At 38.4% G+C, this 19,583-nt stretch overlaps 1 protein-coding gene across 1 annotated transcript in view; it reads left to right on the forward strand.

Annotated features, from left to right (window-relative positions):
- KIAA1328 (KIAA1328 ortholog) overlaps positions 1 to 19,583 on the forward strand; it is a 143,431-nt gene that overhangs the window by 101,047 nt on the left and 22,801 nt on the right. The window contains exons 8-9 of the mRNA XM_010007135.1: positions 10,674 to 11,354; positions 14,166 to 14,261. Coding sequence (XP_010005437.1) covers positions 10,674 to 11,354; positions 14,166 to 14,261 — 777 coding nt within the window. The remainder of the gene's footprint in view (positions 1 to 10,673; positions 11,355 to 14,165; positions 14,262 to 19,583) is intronic.

A 19,583-nucleotide genomic window follows, 5' to 3' on the forward strand; every position in this document is an offset into this window, starting at 1 on the left:
TCCATGGGTCAAGAGGAAGTTGATCTTTGTAGCTTGATATATCAGAGGTCATTTCCCTCTGTTAGCTGTTACTGCCTTCAACAATTCTAAATCCACTGTAGAATGACCTCAGCTTTTAAGGAATCTCAACCACAGATGAAAGGTATGCTGAGACATTCTCAGTGGCCTTTCAAGTGTGACTAGAGAATTCTCAAGTCAGCATCTTCACGGTGAGCTTCAAAAGGAAAAGCTGGCTTACCCCTGGGGAATGAGAGATTGCTGTTTGCTCCATGCCTGCTCCTATTTCAAGAATTCCTTGATTTGTGTTTTTCTGCAACCTTTTGTTAGTTAATTTATGTACCTGTTTGAGATACTGCAGGTCTGCCAAACAGAAGACATTTCATTTTTCACTGAAATCACAGCCTGTATGCTAAGAGGACCTTGAATTTTTATGGTGAGTGAACCAGTCTTTCTAGACACAAGTGAAATAGTTTGCCTCTCTACATTTCAGAGGACACCTGTGCAATGAAGATGCAGGTGTAGGTAATCTATAGGTAACAGATTATGAGATATCATGCTGTACATCTGCTTAGGTGGAACTTCTCCAGGTGGTGTTGTACTTTGCACAAAACTTCCAGCTGCATGTGTTCTTCATAAAAAATGTTCAAGTCCTTTCCATTTGAGGAATGCCATTTGCACTTTCATGGACTTCCTGTGTCACTGTAAATGAAGATGTTGACTTCTGATAAGAAATAGAGTGCTTGCTAATGCAAGAGAATCTGACAAAAGTCTCATTAAACAGGTATATGAACTAACTGTGGGAAGACTGAAGCACATATTTGAAGCACGATGTATGTGTAATATCTGCCCATGATGGATTTCCGCCACCATTCAGAGAAGACCTGACTATTTACGTGCCTTGGTAGCAATGGCATTGCTACCTATCTAACCTGGTTCATCCATCCATATGTTGCATTGTATTGCTTCAGTGCCTTGGGAGTATACTTTTTTTTTTTCAGTGTTACTGTAAAATATAAATAGTCTGTTCTGCCATTTATTGTCCTCTAGCAGGTTAATTTGTAGTTTCCTCACTCCCATATTTAAAGAAGTTGTTCCTGGTAATTTAGTCAGTTTCCATGTGTCAACTGCTCTAGACTGGCCATTTTAACTCTTATCTTCATTCCTAGTGACACAGACATAAGCTAGCACATACATGCTGTCTTGTGGTTACTGAAGTCTGTGTTGGGTGAAAGCATGCAAACTGTAAGCTCAAAGCTGGTGAGACTGTAAGCAGTCAGTTCCTACGCTTTTAGACAACTGCTTTCTAATAAAGGGCATATATGCATTTTTAAAACACGGGGACGTCAAGTATCATGGTTCTGACTTGCCCCTTCTTAAGTATCTTCTTAATCTTCTGTCAAGACTATTTAACTCGTAATCATCAGGCTGCTTGTTGTTCTGTCTTGCAGTAGTATTTGGCCAATTTATGTGAAGCTGTGTACCAGTCAGAGGCTGGGGCATTAGTGTTGTTCCAGTCTTTGTTCTGAAGAACTACACCACTACAAAATAAAAGAGTCTTTCTAAAAAGCTTTTATTTCTTCTTATGTGAAACTGCTTCTTTGACAAGATGAAGTGAGGCAGTCTGTCTTTAATGGAATTGCATTGAAATGTCTGTTTACATGCAACTGTTTTTGTCATTCCTTGGCAAGATTTTTACTTGCTGGGCAGATTAGAGGTCAATCAGCCAGAGCCGTGGGGGGCGCCCACAGCTAGCCTCAGGATACTCCCTACAAATGTAAGATCAAAAGGGCAGGCATATGAAAATTACTGTTTACTTTTTATGAATTATTTCCCAGAGATGGGATCATTAGCAGAATTTAAATGCTGGCTGGCTCTTAGTGCCAGGACAGTTCTGACCGAGTACACTCACTTGGGTGCACCTTTCCAGTCATTTAAAGTAAAAATATACTCAGTTTTTGCTTTTGTGGCATTTCTGTATTATTTAAATAACTTTCTGGTTGTTTTTCACCAAAAACACTGTCCCTACTTTCCCTTCTCCTTTTTTTCTTTATGCAACAAAAGTATTTCAGTCTTTGTCCAAAGCCCTGGGACTCTGCAGGAGATCCTTACCCTCTAAAGGAAGTAAAACTTTCTGATAATTTTTTTTGAGTAAACAGTGGCCGTTACTTAAAATTCATAATTAGCCAATGGATACCACAGCTATCCCTACTGTAAATACAGGGGAAAGGTGATATTGGCTGTCATGGTGAGGTGCGTGTTGGCAAATGCTTATTCAATGTCTGTACCTGTGGTGATCTCCACATGTCAAACTCCTATCCACATCTTCACATTCTTATCCACATAAGTATCTGGCTTCTGTTTGATCATAGTAATCAGGGCTATTAAGAAGGGTCACAGTATATTTGCACTTTTGTGTCTGAAGCTATGAAAGCATGACTTTGGAGCAAATGTTGATTGAATTCTAAAGAGAATGGCAGTAGCTGGGAACACATGTAGCCCCTGATATGCTAAAATTGTGATTCCAAGTAGGAAACTGTTTACTTTTTAAAATAACTTTTAAAAAAAGTTACCTTGAAGGACCAAGATGGTGTGTATTACTCTTTAACAAAAACCAATATGAACTTCCCTCTTATCATCCAACATGTTACTACCCTTAATGTGAAATAATCAAATGCTGCCCAGCATAGGAATGAAGCTAAATCTGGCTGGTAACCAAAATAAAATCCCTTGCAGCTATTTTTGTATGTTCTTAAAATGTGTGCTGTGAGATTAGGCAGTTGTCTCCCCCCCCTCTTCCCACCCCTACCCCCGCTATTTTTCTGAAAGCTTTAAAAAAACCACACCCCAAAATGCTCTCTTGCAGCCTCCTTCTATGGTAAGATTGAAGGGTAGAAAATCCAATGTAAGTTTCTTTTATCTAAATCCTTGTTTTTCCAAATGTTTGAATACATTTTGGATAAGTGTGTTTTTACTTATTTGGCATGATATTTTTTCATCATAATTGTCTTTTTGGTATTCATCTTGACAGCAGTAGATAAAGAACTTCTTGCTAGTGTTTAAAAGGTAAACGGAACCCTTCCCTTTCCATCTTTTCCTTTTGCTGTTGGATAGAGCTCAGGAATTTTTTTTTAATCCTTGCAAAGTAGTGAGAGTTCAAAGAAAATGTGTGCGTGGATGAGTGAGGTTGATAGGTCCTCAAAGGCAGAACCATCTGGCCTTCATTCAGAAAAGTTGAGGTACAGATACTATAAAAATAAGTCAGCTGGTGCTAGGCCCCCTTTAAGTTTGTACTGAGCTGCACTCCAACGCAAAAGTTTTCTGCCATATGTCTTAGACTTCTTAGGCAAGACCAGCAGTAGGTAAAGGGTCTGTACATCTTCTTTCAGTTGGGAAGCCATGCTCACGGGTTTATGAGATGTCAGAGAGCAACCGATTCAGACCCAGGATGTAGCATACTTGCTGTGTGTTTCTTGCTGACTTTACACTGAGGCAGAATCAGATACTTCATTGTGCTGTTCATCCCAGGTACCTTTGCTGTTGATACCTTCTTGTTCTAGTAGTCATCATGGAAAGCAATGTTTTTACGATGTCTTTTATTGCATATGTGCTTCAGAGGCTGTTTTATCCCCTCTCTTTTTTTATAATGTGCTGCAAAGGTCTGTAAACCTTTCCTCTGAACTGGTGCATCTTGAAGCCAGTATCCAAATCTGAATGGATTCCTAGAGCACTAGTCTCTTCTCCACCCAGTTGCTAAAGAGTGTGAGATATACCTGTCAACTGATAGCTATTAAATCAACATTTCTATTTCCCTGTGTGTAGTCTTATCTTTACAGACAGGTATATATGTATTGGGAGAGGGGCTATTTTTGGCTATACTGCAGGAGAGCCTGAAGGTAATGAGTTGTGCTTAGTAAATCTTGCTTACTCCATAATTTCCACTACATTTCAAATTAAGGGCCTAAATTAGGGTTAGTGTCAGACTTGCTCTTTTGCTATGTCCTAATTTTGTTTTAAAAGCACATAGCTAAGGACTTTAATGTGTTTTACATTCAGTGCTTGTAAGTTATACTAAAATCCCTAAGGGAGCCAAAATAACTTATTAAAACCTTGCAAATGTTTTTGACTGCTGCATTCTATTATTTTCTACTCCAGTGGTAGCATACAGCCTCTTCTGCTGATGGGCGGAGGAACGCAAATCTCCAGGGCCCATTAGACTTAACTTGTTTACTGCATTGATATCTATATGTTAAATGACAAGAGAGTTCAGGTTATTGAATAATTTAAAATTCAGCTCTAATTGGTGTCATATGACCTGGAAAAGGCCATGGATGACGCCAGGAGCATGCTGTGAAATTCTTATAAATAATTCATAAATTAGATCATTCATTTGCCTGGATGTCTTGTTAAATGCAGAAGTTTGTAAGTAATAACTGATGATATAACACCTGTAAGTATTTAGTTCATATGCTGGAAGGTAATCTACCTTGATGATCTTCTAGCAAAACCTGCCAGAGTATGAGAGTTAATTGCACTAGGGAGAATGCACTACATTTATTTGGGATGGGCTTTGGCAAGGTGTACCGTGCAGATGTTGCATTACACATTCTCTATCAGCTAGACAACTATTCTGTGTATGCCCATGTTAAAAATGCAGCTCATCACTCTTCTGCCCTTATTTCACATGAACTCCAAATGCACTGGGAAATGGTAGTGACCTGCACTGCTCACAAATAGTATAGTTTCTGAAATATTTATCTAGGTCCTGAACTACTGATTCTTCAGTAAAATAAAGGGCAGAAGTAAAAAATTGAAGTCAGAAGATTGTAATTTTTCATTTTTATAATGTTGGCAGCACATTGAATGTTAATAGTTAGACGTGGTGCTGTCAGGATTTGTATAGTGGCATATCTGTATTGCAAACAGGTCCAAAATAGTTTTGTTTCAGAAAGCAAACATATTTGCTTAATTTTAGTGGTCAGGTATTGCATTGCCATATATAGGTACTCTTTGGGATTAATGGGCATTCAGCTCACAGTGACTTCCAAGACTTAATGTACAGGAACCTCAGTTAAGTTTTCTTGGAGCACTCTATTATTAATGATTGCCTTATCAGCCAGTGTAAAACCAGTTTGCTGATCTGAAATGGAAGCATTTGTTAAAGATTATCTACAGTATTTGTGTAGCTGGGGAAAAAGGCTGGCATGTTTATGAATGCAAAATATACATTTAAAGCTGAGTGCCAGCAAATGTTCACATGCCACTTTGAATGCAGGTTTTTTTGTGCACCTGGCATCTGAGCTCAAACCCTCTTAACAAAGAGGAAGAAAAAAAATGGAAGGCAACACAAACATAGGAGGTGTTCCTATGCTGTCATCTTGAAGCTATAGATTCAGCTTTTTGTAAATTGCTCCTATTTTATTTTTTACATTATTTTACCACACCTGCTCAGTACATTGAGTTCAGTAGGTTTTTACAGGAAAAATACAGGGTTGTGACTGTCATTCATATAATTTCTTTGATCTTAGACCTTTTTTTTTTTTTTATTCAGCAGAATATGGCAATCATAGCTATACATAATTACTACAGAAAATGGTGCCTTATTTCTTCCTTGAAAAATGGTCAGCTTACCTTCTGAGTTACCTACTGTATTTGTCTTAGCTACTGACAGAAACAGTTGCTGAACTATTATTTGGGCACTTTGTAATAACTGATTAGGTTACTTGTCGTAGAGATTTCAATAAAGGATTATATGATTTAAGTAAAAAAAATCATAGGCTACAGTAGATCCTACTAATTTATTTTAAAATCTTTACCTTTTTACATTCTCCTTAATAAATTCTTACAGACTCTTGGGAAGAATAGCTCGTTAATCACTAGTAATGCTCTTCAAATAGTCCTATAATTTGAAATAATTGTTCTTAAAACGACATTTCTGTTGCCCTAATATCCTACCTGAGCTTATTTAGAATACATTTTCATTCTAGTGACAAGAGCAAGTGCTTATAGTCTCAAAAGACCTACCAGCCCAAATCCAGGTTTTATTCAGATGAGACCCTTGCAACAACAATGCCTATAGTGGTGACTGAGTTCTGGTTTTAGGATGTATACCTTAGTGAGTGCATCAGCCAGGTCACTAATATGTGCCCTTGATGGTATTTTAAGGTGTTCCTGTATATGGCACCCTCTCATTTGTTCATTTAGAAATTTTTGCTTCATCTTTAAATACCTTTAAATCTCTTTCTCCTCTGATTGCTGCTGGTATTCATTCTTCTTGGCTTCCTCTGGGGTCCATGCACAGAACAATTCAATGGACTAGTTTTGGACCTGCATGTTCCCCCCTCTATTTCTACCCCACCAAAATAAACCTCTGAGATGAAAATCCAGGCTAGATACATGTTCTCAAGATAAAATTGGAAGCAGTTTTAGTCCATTGTCTCCTTTTCTGTGTTCAAATATTTTTCAGCTACAGACTTAGCACTCAGGTGGTATGGGTTAAACTCTGATGCTGTTAACATCTACAGGAATTTTGCGGTTCACTGTAACAACACTGTGTTTTGCTAGGACCCTAGCTTTTGTCTTCAAGTTGCAAGACTTCCAAAGGTAATGATTTTGGGCTAACAGAGCTACCAGTTAAATATACCAGCACCTTGCATGTGCTGAAGTTGTAATAATATATGATCAGTTACTAGTTCATCCCTTGCAGGGTAAAGTCCTGCATTCTGGAGTCAGTCTGTAAATGTGTCTCCTCTGCTAGTGCTGTGAATTAACAGTGCAGAGCACACAAGTTGCATTTAAGAAAAAATTACAGAGATCATAATGCTGCATGAATAAAACTGGTGTGCTCTTTGTTTGTAGGATGGTTTAAGGAATGGATGTTTGTTTAAGCTCTGCTCTGAATCCCTGAACAAAAATTACTGGGATTGCAGTAAAGATTTTGTAGAGCTCCCCACATGTCTTGCCTCCTTAAACCCTTCGAAAGATTATTTGAACTATTTTTTAATATCTCCTTGTTTCCATGCAGGAGCTTCACATCTAATCAAGTCTTATAAACTCCGTATGTTGCAAAAAGCAGTCTGAGTTTGTTTGTTTGTTTAAGCCTCAGTTAAAGGAAGTTGTATCTTTAAATACCTTACAGCAAGCCTGGAAGAGCTCCACAGAGGGGAAAGCACAGCTGTTCCATTGTGGTCCGTCATGGTTTCCATGTGTCCCGTAGGCAATATCTCTCTTAAACTCATCTTGTAAAATTACCCAATTCCTTATGCTTGTGAGTCTTTAGACTTACAGCACTAGGTGGATCTTTGGATTTATTATTTATTTTTTTTCCTGCCTTTTCCCTTCACCTGGCCTGCATCTTACAGATCTGTCATGGCATGCTGTGGTCTCTTCTGATCCCTCATAAGTGTAAATGTAAGTACATCTTGCCTGCAGCCTCTACCATTCAGCTGTAGTTTTCACAGAATCACAGAGTGTTAGGGGCTGGAAGGGACCTTGAAAAATCACCTAGTCCAACTCCTCTGGCAGAGCAGTATCCCCTAGAGTAGGTCACACATGAATGTGTCCAGGTGGGTCCTGAATGTCTTTGGAGAAGGAGACTCCACAACCTCTCTGGGCAGCCTGTTCCAGTGTTCTGTCACTTCTCACTGTGAAAAAGGTTTTCCTCATATTTATGTGGAAGACTTATGCTCCAACTAGCACCCATTGCCCCTTGTCCTATCACTAGACATCACTGAGAAGAGCCTGGCTCCATCCTCCTGACACTCGTCCTTAACGTATTTGTAGACATTAATGACGTCACCACTTAGTCTCCTTTTCTCCAAGCTAAAGAGACCCAGCTCCCTCAGCCTTTCCTCATAAGGGAGATGTTCCACTCCCTTAATTATCTTTGTGGCTCTGTGCCACTTTCCAGCAGTTGTTTGTCCTTCTTGAACTGAGGGGCCCAGAACTGGACACAATATTCCAAATGTGGCCTCATCAGGGCAGAATAGAGGGGGAGGAGAACCTCCCTTGAGCTACTAACCACACCCCTTCTAATACACTCTAGGATGCCATTGGCCTTCTTGGCCACAAGGGCATGTTTCTGGCTCTTGGTTATCCTTCTACCAGGACCCTTGGTCCCTTTCTCCTACACTGCTCTCCAACAGGTCAGTCTCTAGTTTCTGACTTGGAATAGTTAATTTTTCTTTGGGATTAGACCCAGCAAAGTACTGAGTAGCCATCAAAGACATGTTGGAACGCAGTCTTCTGCCTAACATGACCTCCTTATTCTAAAGGATTAAAAAAACCCCAAAAGCCCAGCTTGCTTTCAATGACATATTAATGAGATTTCCCCCCCTGCAACATATTGTAAGTGTGAAATAACATTAAAGTTTCTCTGCCTTGTTATGAAGTCTTTAAATGTCAATGCCATTTCTGAGACCATCAGGGCAGATTTAATGGCAGCCAAGGTCAACAAATGCTAACTGGTACCTCTCTTTTAGGGCCTTAAGGGACTCTATTAAGAGTCTCAGCCATGAAGTTAATTTGTGATGTGGGCCTTTATTCTTAAACCTGCTCCCGATGATTATTTGGTACCATCTTCACTCGTGTGCTTAGATTTCTTAATATTCTCTTGTCTCTTCAGTCAATAAAACAATTGGCTAAAGTAAAGAAATTGTCAGCTATTGTGTCCTTAGACTTTTTTTTTTTGTTGTTGTTCTTTTTTTCTGCTCTTTGTATGCTGCAGAAGAGTAGGTGTATGGTTTTGGTAGACACTCCTAACTTGCCAGCTGTGACAGGATCTTCTAAGAATACCTTCAGATCTGCCACCTTCTGCTGCCCCAGGGGCTGGGAAACTAGCCACCTTAAGAGCTTATTTCTGTTGGTGCTTTAAATGCTATGCTAGCAGAAGCACGTGAGCTGCGAAACGAGACAGCATGTAACCACAGGATTCTCTTACTTTGCCTTTTCTGTAATATTTTTCTCTATTGATGGTCATCCCTTTAAATACTGTCTAATTTAGATTTAAAACGCTTTGTGTCCCTTATTTGTCTAGAAAATATCACAGAAAAGGATGGCACAACTAATAATAAATAACAAAACTCTATCTCTTTGGCAGCATTTTGAATTTCTGCTCAGTTGCCCTGACAGCCCCTGAGACTTTAAAATATTTTAGTGTCCTGAACTTTTCACCCAATCCAAGCACCAGAGTTTCCTCAGACGTTTAGCACTGACACTAATGCAAATGCCTTCAACTCACTGGGCTTTTTGGGGCAAAACATGACATCCTTACTTTCAGTCACATGCCGGAGAGGGTATATTTGTATCCACAAAACTGGAAATAGGGAAATATCAGTATTCAGGTGGTAATCCACATTAATTTATATTCTGTGAAGTCTACAAGAAACTTGTAATTGGTTGTCTTGAAGGGCAGCAGAGTTTATTTGGTGTTTGTTTATTTAAAAAGGATTTAAATTATACATACAGACACTACATAGATCTGGTGTATATCTTTCTTCTAATCATTGCTGGACATTGTATTGCATTGATTGTATTCCTAAGTACTCGTGTTTTGGGGCTTGCCAACTGTCTTCCACTCTGTGTGGATAATACAGATCTATTGTAAGGAGTGCCAGAGTGCAAACAGTAACTTTCTTTCCGTCACTGGATACCAGATCTCTCTGTTAAACCACTTTGACTGCTGTGGTTTTGTTTTGTTTTCTTTAAGAAACCAAACTCCGTAATTAAAACAATTAGAACTTTATGAAAGGTGCCAAAGGCTCGATGTGTTTAAATGCAGTATGTTACTGAAATTAATGCACAGATCTATCAAATGAAATGAGAGTGCCTGATTCATTGCTGTTCTGATGTGCATAAAATGTCAAATGTTTAACTACCTAGATGAGCCATGGTGCAAAGATACTCCAGGATGTAAGTAGGATTTTGATGTCTGTTACGTAATATCCACAAGTATAACAAAACCACAAGAATTTGCTTGCACCGAGTTGACAAATGTGAATTACAGTTGCTTTCTTTCTTCTGAGTTTTATCAGAGTATAATCACTTGCCCAGCTTAATTGAAAAATCACTTATGTTTATAGCTGAATTTAAACATGTTTTGTATTTAAATGACAGCTTTTGATGTACAACCATTTTTTACAGAAAGTAGTTGGGTTTTATCTGTGTTTCTGTAAAGATATTTCAGAAACTCATCAAATTTCCAGTGGTAAGTAATATCCCATTCAGTGCAAGGTGAAATGTTTTACATCAAATCTCCTGCTGTGTAATGGCCAATCAAAGAGTATTTATAGTGGCTGAATGGATTTTTTGGCTTGGTATTCAAAATTAAACATTTTTAAACATTAACATTTAATGTTTTTTGCCACTCTTCAAGTTGATTTTATGTAACCCTAGATGCTCACAACTACTTGATATTCTGAAGCGACTCATTTTATGCTGAGGATCCTGCAGGCAGTAGTTTTACATTTATTATACTTGAGTAGATGGAATGAAATGTAGATTTGATAGCAGATTTGTGTCTGTCTTCTGATAAACATTTTCTTGGGTTTGGCACTGTCTACATCACCATGATGCAGCAAGTCTATTTCTGAGAGAACACATTTACCAAGTGAAATTAATGATCAAACATAAATTTTGGTAATTCACTGGAAATTCTTTCTCTTATTGCAGGTTTGCAGTAAGAAGAGCTTATGCCAACAACCGTCTTTGGAGCTAGATGGTTCCTACTTGGGTACTGGGGGACCTCAAACTTTTTATAAGAACAGTAGAGCCTCAAAGCCTGGAAGCCCAGCCTGTGTTGAATTGTCTCAGCCTTGCAGGAATAATCATCACCATTATGGGACTGAAATCTATTACAATCATCAGGAGGGTCTGAAGGAGTATCCAGTAGAAAATGGCTTGCACAGAAAGTGCAACAATGTGATTTCCCCAGCCAAACTGAAGAGCCCTCACCATGTGGAACTGGCTCAGGAGATGAACCAGAAAGCAAATGAATTTCAGAGCACATGGCCTCAGCAAGTGAGTCACGAATGTGCCTGCAGGCATGTAGGGAGTTCAGGGAGTGTGCAAGAGAGCCACCATGTCAACCAGGTACTTAAGAGACACTCCAGGCCAGCGGACAAAACCTGTGATTATTCCAGGTGCTCTCAAATTTCTGGGCTGAATGACAGTGTGGACTCAAGGTCTAAAGAAACAGAGCAGGCTAAAAGGTTATATGAAGAAAGAAGGCAGAAGCTACTTCTGCAGAAAATGGAGCTGGAAATTGAAAAGGAACGACTCCAGCATTTGTTGGCTAAGCAAGAAGCAAAACTGCTCCTAAAACAACAGCAACTACACCAGTCCCGTATGGATTATAACAGGTGATTTTGAGATTTATCGTTTAAAAAAAAAATTCTAAAATTTCTAATGAACATATGGGCAGTAGTTAATTAAAGTGGGAGAATGGAACTGATAAAATAAGATAGCCAAGACCTGTGGCACACCTTCTAACAGTGATTTAGAGGAGAGGAGACTTTTTAGTATATTAGCATACACTGTTGGGAAAAAGTGTGACAGCTGTGGAAAGCAGCAGAGGAAAACAGTATGTGGTAGAAAGAAATGCACAAGAGAAGCAGTGCTAAAAGACTAGGTAGGAAAAAAGAAGCAGTAGAAGAAAATGAGAGGTTGATTTTAGTGCATGCACTTGAAGGAATACAGACATTTGGCAAGAGAGCAATATGACTGTGGATGTCATACGTCAGGCATGCTGCCTTCTTTTCTTGAAGAGGTCTATTTTGAAGTATTACCTCTTCCTAGGTAGGGAGTTAGAGAAGTGTGTTTTATGGAAATGCTGGAGATAATATATTATTAATATATGGAATACTTCCCACCCTATATATACACATATATCTATATAGATTTATAAGGCGATATATATATCTACGGAAAAGAAAAGGAGCTCTGTGTAGCAGGGACATTTGCTTTCCAATGTTGTTTGTGGAAGAAAGAATGCCAAGACTGAGTAGTCACTATACGTGCTTAAGACTAGAAGAAGGGAAAGGCAATAAGCATAGAAATACGGAATGTGGCTTGTTTCAGCAGGTTAGGTAGCACCTTCCTGACAATGTAAATGGGGATTCTGGGAAAGTCAGAGATACAGTGGAGAGAAAAAGTGAAAGGGAACAGGTTATAGCAATCTGAACTAGCCAGTGTAACTCACTTGAGTAGTAGCATTTCAGCATTAGGAAGGGAAAGTAATGGGGAAAAATCTTAGCACTTTTTAAGAAAAAACAATAGGAGAGTTTCACAAGGATGCTTATTTTGATGCTGTTTTTATATGGCAGCTGCTGACAGCATTGCATGAGAGTCTGCATACATGACCCACTTCCTACTTTCATGTATTGTAACCACCCTAAAGGAATATATCAATTTCTTTTGTTAATCTGAGCCCCCTAGTTACTTTTCAAACTCTAAAAGAAAATACTATTATTTAGGTGATCTTTTGTTTGTTGCCTTGGTTTGTGGCTTACCTTGAAAATAATGTGTCTATATGGTGTCTAAAATACCTGTCTTAAAGGCAATAGCAATTGTGTGAGTTGAAAATGACTGAGGTTACAAACAAAGGATTATGACTTCAGGTGAGAATTAAGTAGGAACAGATGGATTCTTAATCATCAAATACCTTAATTCTATGCATGCATCCCTCTAATGAAAAGCAAGTAGAATATGAAGGACAGAGACTGAGTTTTTTTGAGTATTTTTCTTTCTAATGGATATTTTTCTGTATTTGAGGTACCGTAAGCCCAGAAAATAAAGGACCTTAAATATATCTGTAATTATGTGCTTGTTAAAAGCTTCATGGTTTAAAGAGCTCTAGTTGCATAAAATAATTCTATGAAAGAAAAACATATATTATGAATCTGAGGACTCAGTATTTGTCATCTCTTTTCAGAGGTGCAGGCAAAAGCACTTTTGCTATATTCTTTCTAAGAAAAGCAACTAGAATAAAGCATGCTTGCTGTTAAAAAATATTCAGTCTCCTTAGAATTAAGTGTTTTATATTAACGGGTAAATCTCTTAACCATCACAGTTCTGTTTCAGTTCTAGGTTTGTAATTCACTTTTGCACCTGATAACAGAATAATTTTATATGCTACAAACAACAAAAAATTGTTAACTAAGCTCAGATACCCTTTGCTTCATTGTCAGGAGGCTCTAACCTAGTTTATCCCTTAACATCATGACAGCTTAAAAAAAAGCAAAACCAACAGAAATCCATTTCCAATTATTGTTTATTTTGTCTGTCCTTTCTTCAGAGTGGAGTGCTGGCTAAGGTCCATTCTAAGCTGCTGAAAGTATTGTCATTGAATGACAAGTAAAAGGTCTGACCATTTGTAGTTACTGGCTATTAACTCTTCTGCTCTTATAGCCAAAGTATAAATTGATTCTTTTTTTGGCCACACTGCATCTTAACTGCATTTTGTTTTCCTGCATTTCCCTATTTAGCCTCCAGTGAGTATAGTGCTTTCAGTCTGCAACTTCTCTCTATGTGAAATGGTTGCTCGGCTGTCAAAAATGGTGTGTGTGCATGGCAGGGGAGAGTTCAGTCACTCCTCCTGGTGCCAACCACACCACAGAAGACAAATAAAATAAATTAATACATTCTAGAAATAGGAGTTTTATGCAAATGAAAGAGGAGAAGTACCTCTATTGTTGACTTTTCTGTCTTCATTGGAGAGAAAGAAAAAGATGGTATAATGTGTTAAAAATAAAGCATTATCTGTGTGCCCATAGTTTCAGGAGACACAACCATCTCAAATGAATTCTACATTTAATGCAGTTTACACAGGATGCCTTTGAGCTCTGGTGCTGCTGGAGCTGTAATCTGAGCCCTGCAGGGATATTTGTTATTGGATATTGTGACCATTTTCTTAAGGGAGCTGGTCCTTGGAAATTAGTAAATGTAATTTCTCTAATCTTGTTCCTGATGGTAACCCTTAGAAGCAAAGGCACTGGACATAAGTCAACCTTCCAATAAAAAAGTGTATTTGTAAGTGTGGAAACAGTCATGGAAGCTTCTGCATTTAATGTGACTAAGTGCCCTGTTTGTAGACGTACGACTCACCTTTTTGTGGCAAATTCCTGGTGTGATAATTTGACGAGGTATAAAACCATCTCACTATGCATTTTCAGGTTTAGAGGCCATGTACCTGGTTCAGAATGTGTGCCCACTGATGAAGCACCTGGAGAGCTTGCTCTGATGATGAACAGCAGCAGCATGGGACTAAGGTAATTTCTCTCCACTTCTAAGTACTTCACTGTGTTGATATATCTTCTTGGCAGTGTGATGTTGGCTGCCAAGTGTATTTGTTCGTGAGTTTGTTTCAGATTAAGAGCTTTTTTTTCTGCAGGAAAGGTAAAATTCATTGGCTGTTGCATTTTATGAGTCAACTCAATAGTTGTGTTGTCCTCTTACTACTCCAGGTTTAGGGGCTGACGTTCTGTAACAGTCGTAGGTTTTGTCTGTCATCTCTTTAAGGGCACTAACCTCTAATCTAGCCCAGTGCAAAATGGACTTTTCAGAAAATCCTAGCTTTTGTTCTAGGTACTGCTTGTTATTTTTATTTTTTTTTATTAAGGTCAGAACATCTCTTTAGTCTTGATTTGGACCTGATGCAAAAATAGGCTATCCTTTAACTCCCAGATAGCAATGATCTTTCATCATTGGTGACAGTTACTTGTTTTTTAAATAACGCTGTGTTGCACCTCTGCAGTTAGAGCAAACTACCACTAAAATAAATGGAAGTAGACTGAAGCCAGTTTTGCCTCTTTATCTCAATTTTGCGTGCTGTTTAAAACTTTAATCAGTATATTATTGTGTTTTCTATTTGTCCCAACCTGTCACAGTTCCTGTTGCCACTGAAAGAAGATTCAGGCTTACTAGAAAAACAATGATAAAAATTGTGGCTTTTCTCCCCTTTTCAAGAAATAACAGCATCTTATTCTGTGCTTTAACTACAGATGTTCTTTTGACCAGTGTCCTCTGTTTGGTGAACAAGAAGATCAACTGTCCTTTAAATGGCCCCTTTGTTAGTAACAAGAGAAGACTTTAAAATAATAAGCTTTTCTCTCCACTGTGATAATACTGGAAGAACTGTTAACTTATTTCTAAATAATAGTCCACTTTTTTTTTTTTTTTTTTTTCCTAACACCAAGTGTTACTGATTTTACATTCTATTTTTGAGATCCCTCTTCACTGAGAAGGGATAAGACCTTTTTTTTCCAGAAGAGCAGGTGTTGTAGTTTCTTTGGAATACTCTGCTGCTTAACCATGTGTTTTACTGCTGTGAGTTTAGTGGCATATCCTCATTGCATTTTGATGCTTTTTTGTTTCATTTTCACACAGGCTGAAGTGATCAAAGTGTGATGACTGTAACAATAAAGATAGAGAGTCATGATATGCTTAAGATGCAGTAGCATTTAGCTACTGCAAAAATGTAGCTACTAGGAAAAATATAACTTAGAACATCTGTAAGGCTTCTTGGCAACAGATTACCAAAAACCTGAAAAAATCTACATAGCCTAGCAGGGAAAATGACGAAAACCTGTGCTGTTAACAAAATGAGGATGCCAGATTTCAAAAGGTTCCCCACCCTCTCTTCTTTCCCCTGGTTTAATTTACTGTAATTTTTCAAAGTTACTATGTGTTCGTGCAGTCTCAAGTTGCCATGCCAGCTGGTTCCCAAGTTTGGCAGCAAAACACTTGGAATTTTTTCTTCGTATATGCCATCTTCAGTTTTGCAAAGGTTACCAGATGAATGCTCCCTAAATAATTTACTCTAATGTAAGGCTGAAAGAGGCTACAGAAGACAAGTCCATTTATCTCTTTTATGCGTTTGAATATGCAAGTGTTGTTTTCTTCAGTATCGAGGGAGAGTGTTGCAAATGTGTGGCTAGAGCTTAGAAAGGAGGAAGAGCTGGTAGGAATATGTCCTTTTATTTAATGGTCTTTTTTGCGTGTGTGTCTTTTTATTATTCTTGTTATTTGGTTTTTAATTGATCTGTCAAATGGTTCTTGTTACAGCAAATGCTATCAAAACCCTAATGGAAAACCAGCCCTCTTTGACTTCCAGTTCATAAATGAGAAGTCCTCTAGAAAACCTCACAGCATGAGACTTGATTTCTTCAAATAAGCAAAACTTAGCTTTAAAATATCCTGGTATTTTAAAAGAAATGTTGAAAGTTTTTAAAATACTAAATTTGCTAAAGTGAGGTATTGGAGTTTAGAAGTAAAATAAATAATATAATCAAGAACTGAAAAACATAGGTTTTTTTTTTTAATAATTAACAGCTCATTTTGAGTTAATTATCTACAATTAGAAAATCTAATTGCAATTTATTCTCTACTATCTGTGGGAAGAATTGTAGGCAAGGGAATATGTATCACTGCCAGGCATAAATGCTATGGGATGGGTACAAATAAGAGGAGCCCTTAATGAAAAACAAAAAGCAAACAGGAGTGTGCAGCTGTGCCAGGCTATTGAAAGGTAATTGTAGTCAGAAATGAGATATGTACTTTAAAAGGCATCTTGTCATCTCCTGTAGGGATTTATTTTTTCCCTCCTTGAAACAGGAAAAAAAGATTCCATGAGCAAATACAGTACACAGTTTGAATTCTGATAAAAGATTTTAGTCACGGACTCGCTGGTTGTGAAAAGGAAAACTTTTACCTTGAGTTCTATTGCAAAATATAGTCAAATTTTCTAATCAAAACCTGTTTAATTTGCTCCCCTAAATGTGCCATTATGGTTTTTCATTATCAAAGTTGGCAATTGTTGTCCATTGCGGCCTCTTTGGATACTCTCAAAAAAACTGAGTATGTTGAGGAGCAGTTGGGAAGTGATGTGTCAGTCCCTTTTCCTGCTGGCAGCTGGGCCAGTGCATAAGACCCAAAGAGTTTTCAGATGCAAGATCTCCAGTTCTCTGAGGTGCAGCAGTCAGATTGGGTTTTATTGAGGATGCTTTTCAGTAGCTTGAAGTGCTTCTAAGTGAGCCCACAGCCAATTTTCAGCCATGGAGATAGTAACTTAGTAACTTGTACAATTAATGGCAAGTTGTCTGGTTGTATAACTTTTCAAGTCCGCCCCAGAGCGCAGGATGTTTTAAAATATTCAAAATAAAAACATAACCTGATGCATTTATTTAGCATAAAACAGCCTTTAACAAAGCACTTTACATCTCCCAGACACAGGTGCTTGGTACACGCTCAAGTACCCACTCCGTGCGTATTCAATAGGATCAATACACTTGGCACCTACTTATGTGTGTTCTGATATCTGCATCTGGGAGAGGAATTATAAAAGAATTCACTCGTCTCCCCTTTCTTTAATCTTAACTTTACACCTGAATCTCATAGAAATAAGACCTATTTAATAGCACTGACTTGAGAAGATGGGGTTTGCTATTTTGCAAGCACCCCTCCCCAGAGCTGTACTCTATGCCTAAATCTTAACACAAGGTTCAGTGCCTTTCTGAGTCTTAGGTTTCTCTACACAGCTCTGCCAGCACAGCTTTCTACTGCCTACTCTCTAGCGTGCATCTTTTCCTCAGATTTCACACAATGCTGCCACTGCACCTCTACACCAACCTGTGCAAAACGTTATAAATAACTGCTGTATCCAACAATTCCTATCGGATGGGTTTACAGTTATCAGCAGGCATGCTTTCAATGTATGCTGCCTGGTTAAAGGATTTATTTTCTAGAGTATTAAAGATTTGTGGGTGGAATTTGCTGCCTTTAGTTTCGATGAAGGCTTTTTATGTTTGTGTGTTTCATTCTGTATCACCCATGTGTATTTTTTCCAGTTTGTATTTTTAGTTAGTTGAAAATATCAAACATAGAATTCAGGAGTACTTTCCCCCTATTTGAATGCTCATTGCTATGGTGATAGTTCCAGGAAGGAAAGCTGTCAGGGGTCTTTTTAAAGATTTTAATATTTATGGTGTAACTATTTTTATTATCTTGTGAGAGAAGGTGACAATTATCTCATGCTCCTTGTTTAATGCTTTGTTATGAACTCGATCTTTTTGGTGGCTTGTTAGGCATGCAGGCATCTTTCTATAGGAATGTGCATGCATACTTCTGTGTTTTTGTCCAAATATTCAAGGCGATTAAATAGACGTGCAGAGGAACACAGACTTGCAGCTCCCCCTGCTGTCCCAGGCACATCCAGTTTTGTTCATGCGGTCTCCCCTCCAACTAACTGAAAAAGAAAATTAAAATAGTATGGAATCACATGGCTCTGCCACCTCTGAACCTGACTTGTGGGGGCCTCGTAACTTGTTACATTTGTTTCCTATTTGGAGTTTTCTTGTCAGTTGTTCTTCATGCTGGCACGCATCACCTCCTATTACTTTTGTCCTGAGCTTCGCAAGGAGAAACCATCACTGGTGCTGCAATGTGCTCCTTGTCAAAGACCTCCCAGGCTTCAGCTTATCTATGAGTTGTCCTTGGTCTCTTGAGATGTGTCTATATAGAACTTGGCCAGCTTCTAGGAATGCACTGAATACAGTTTCTTGGGATTTTCTTCAGCTGTTTGCTGTTTTGTCAGACTAGCACATTAAGTGGAGATGAGCTCAACTGTGCTTGCAGATGGCCCATAAAATCGGTGTGTCTAGAAGCTGCTTACCCACTTGTTGGTTCTCCTTTTAACACCCAAGTTACTTTCGCGTTCTGGATAACTTTTGTATCATTTTTAGGTGGGATATTTGTGAAGTGAGCACTTTTAAGATGGTTAAAAAAATGCTTGCAGATCTGCCAATAGTGCAGATGCTGAATTAGGTGTTGGTATGAGTTTGTCTTTCTCTCACAGTGTTGTCTGGCTAAATGCAGGCACACCATCCCTTCAACAGATGGCTACCAGAATCTGTTACACTGTAATGGGAGAGTATAATTGGTGTTAGATAAACATTTTTGCCTCGTTAATGCCACATGTAGACTCTGAAGGTAGTATGTTTTCTTGTGCAAGGTGAAGGATTGTGTTCTGATATGGTTAGTAAAAGTACAGGTTACTAAAAGCTGAATGTGAGAGTGTGGCAGTTTTTTACCTGTATCTATGCATGCATATTTATTTATTTATTTTAATGCTAGGCAGTGGTCTCTATTGGACTGGGAAGTGAGGAGTTCATTTTTGCTGACCTGCTTGCTTCACTAATCTCATTTTCAGGGTTATTTCCAACTGCGACAGGGTTTTGAAGCTGCTTGTCTTACGTTTACCTGAATTATGCTGATCCTGTTCTCATGATCATGTATGCTGCACACAGCAGTATTACATCATTTCTATTACAGTGCAAAGTAACCCTGAGCAGGAAGTCTACTGATAGACTTGAGGTATAAGGTGTAAGCAGGAGATACTAGAAGTAGTTTCTGTAGGCAGGTGGAGCTAATCTATGTGTGAGGTCTTCAAAAAGCAGAGAAAGCAGGGAACAGCAATCAGTGAAGACTAAACTCGAGTGCTTTGCTGTTTTCACAGAACTTGCATTTCGTGCCAGTCTTCTGCATGAGTATAGTTCTGTAATATCACATTAGAACTTAAAATGCTCAGAGACTTT

Source organism: Chaetura pelagica, unplaced genomic scaffold, assembly GCF_000747805.2.
Source record: "Chaetura pelagica isolate M959 unplaced genomic scaffold, ChaPel_1.0 scaffold548, whole genome shotgun sequence".
NCBI classification, from domain to species: domain Eukaryota; kingdom Metazoa; phylum Chordata; class Aves; order Apodiformes; family Apodidae; genus Chaetura; species Chaetura pelagica.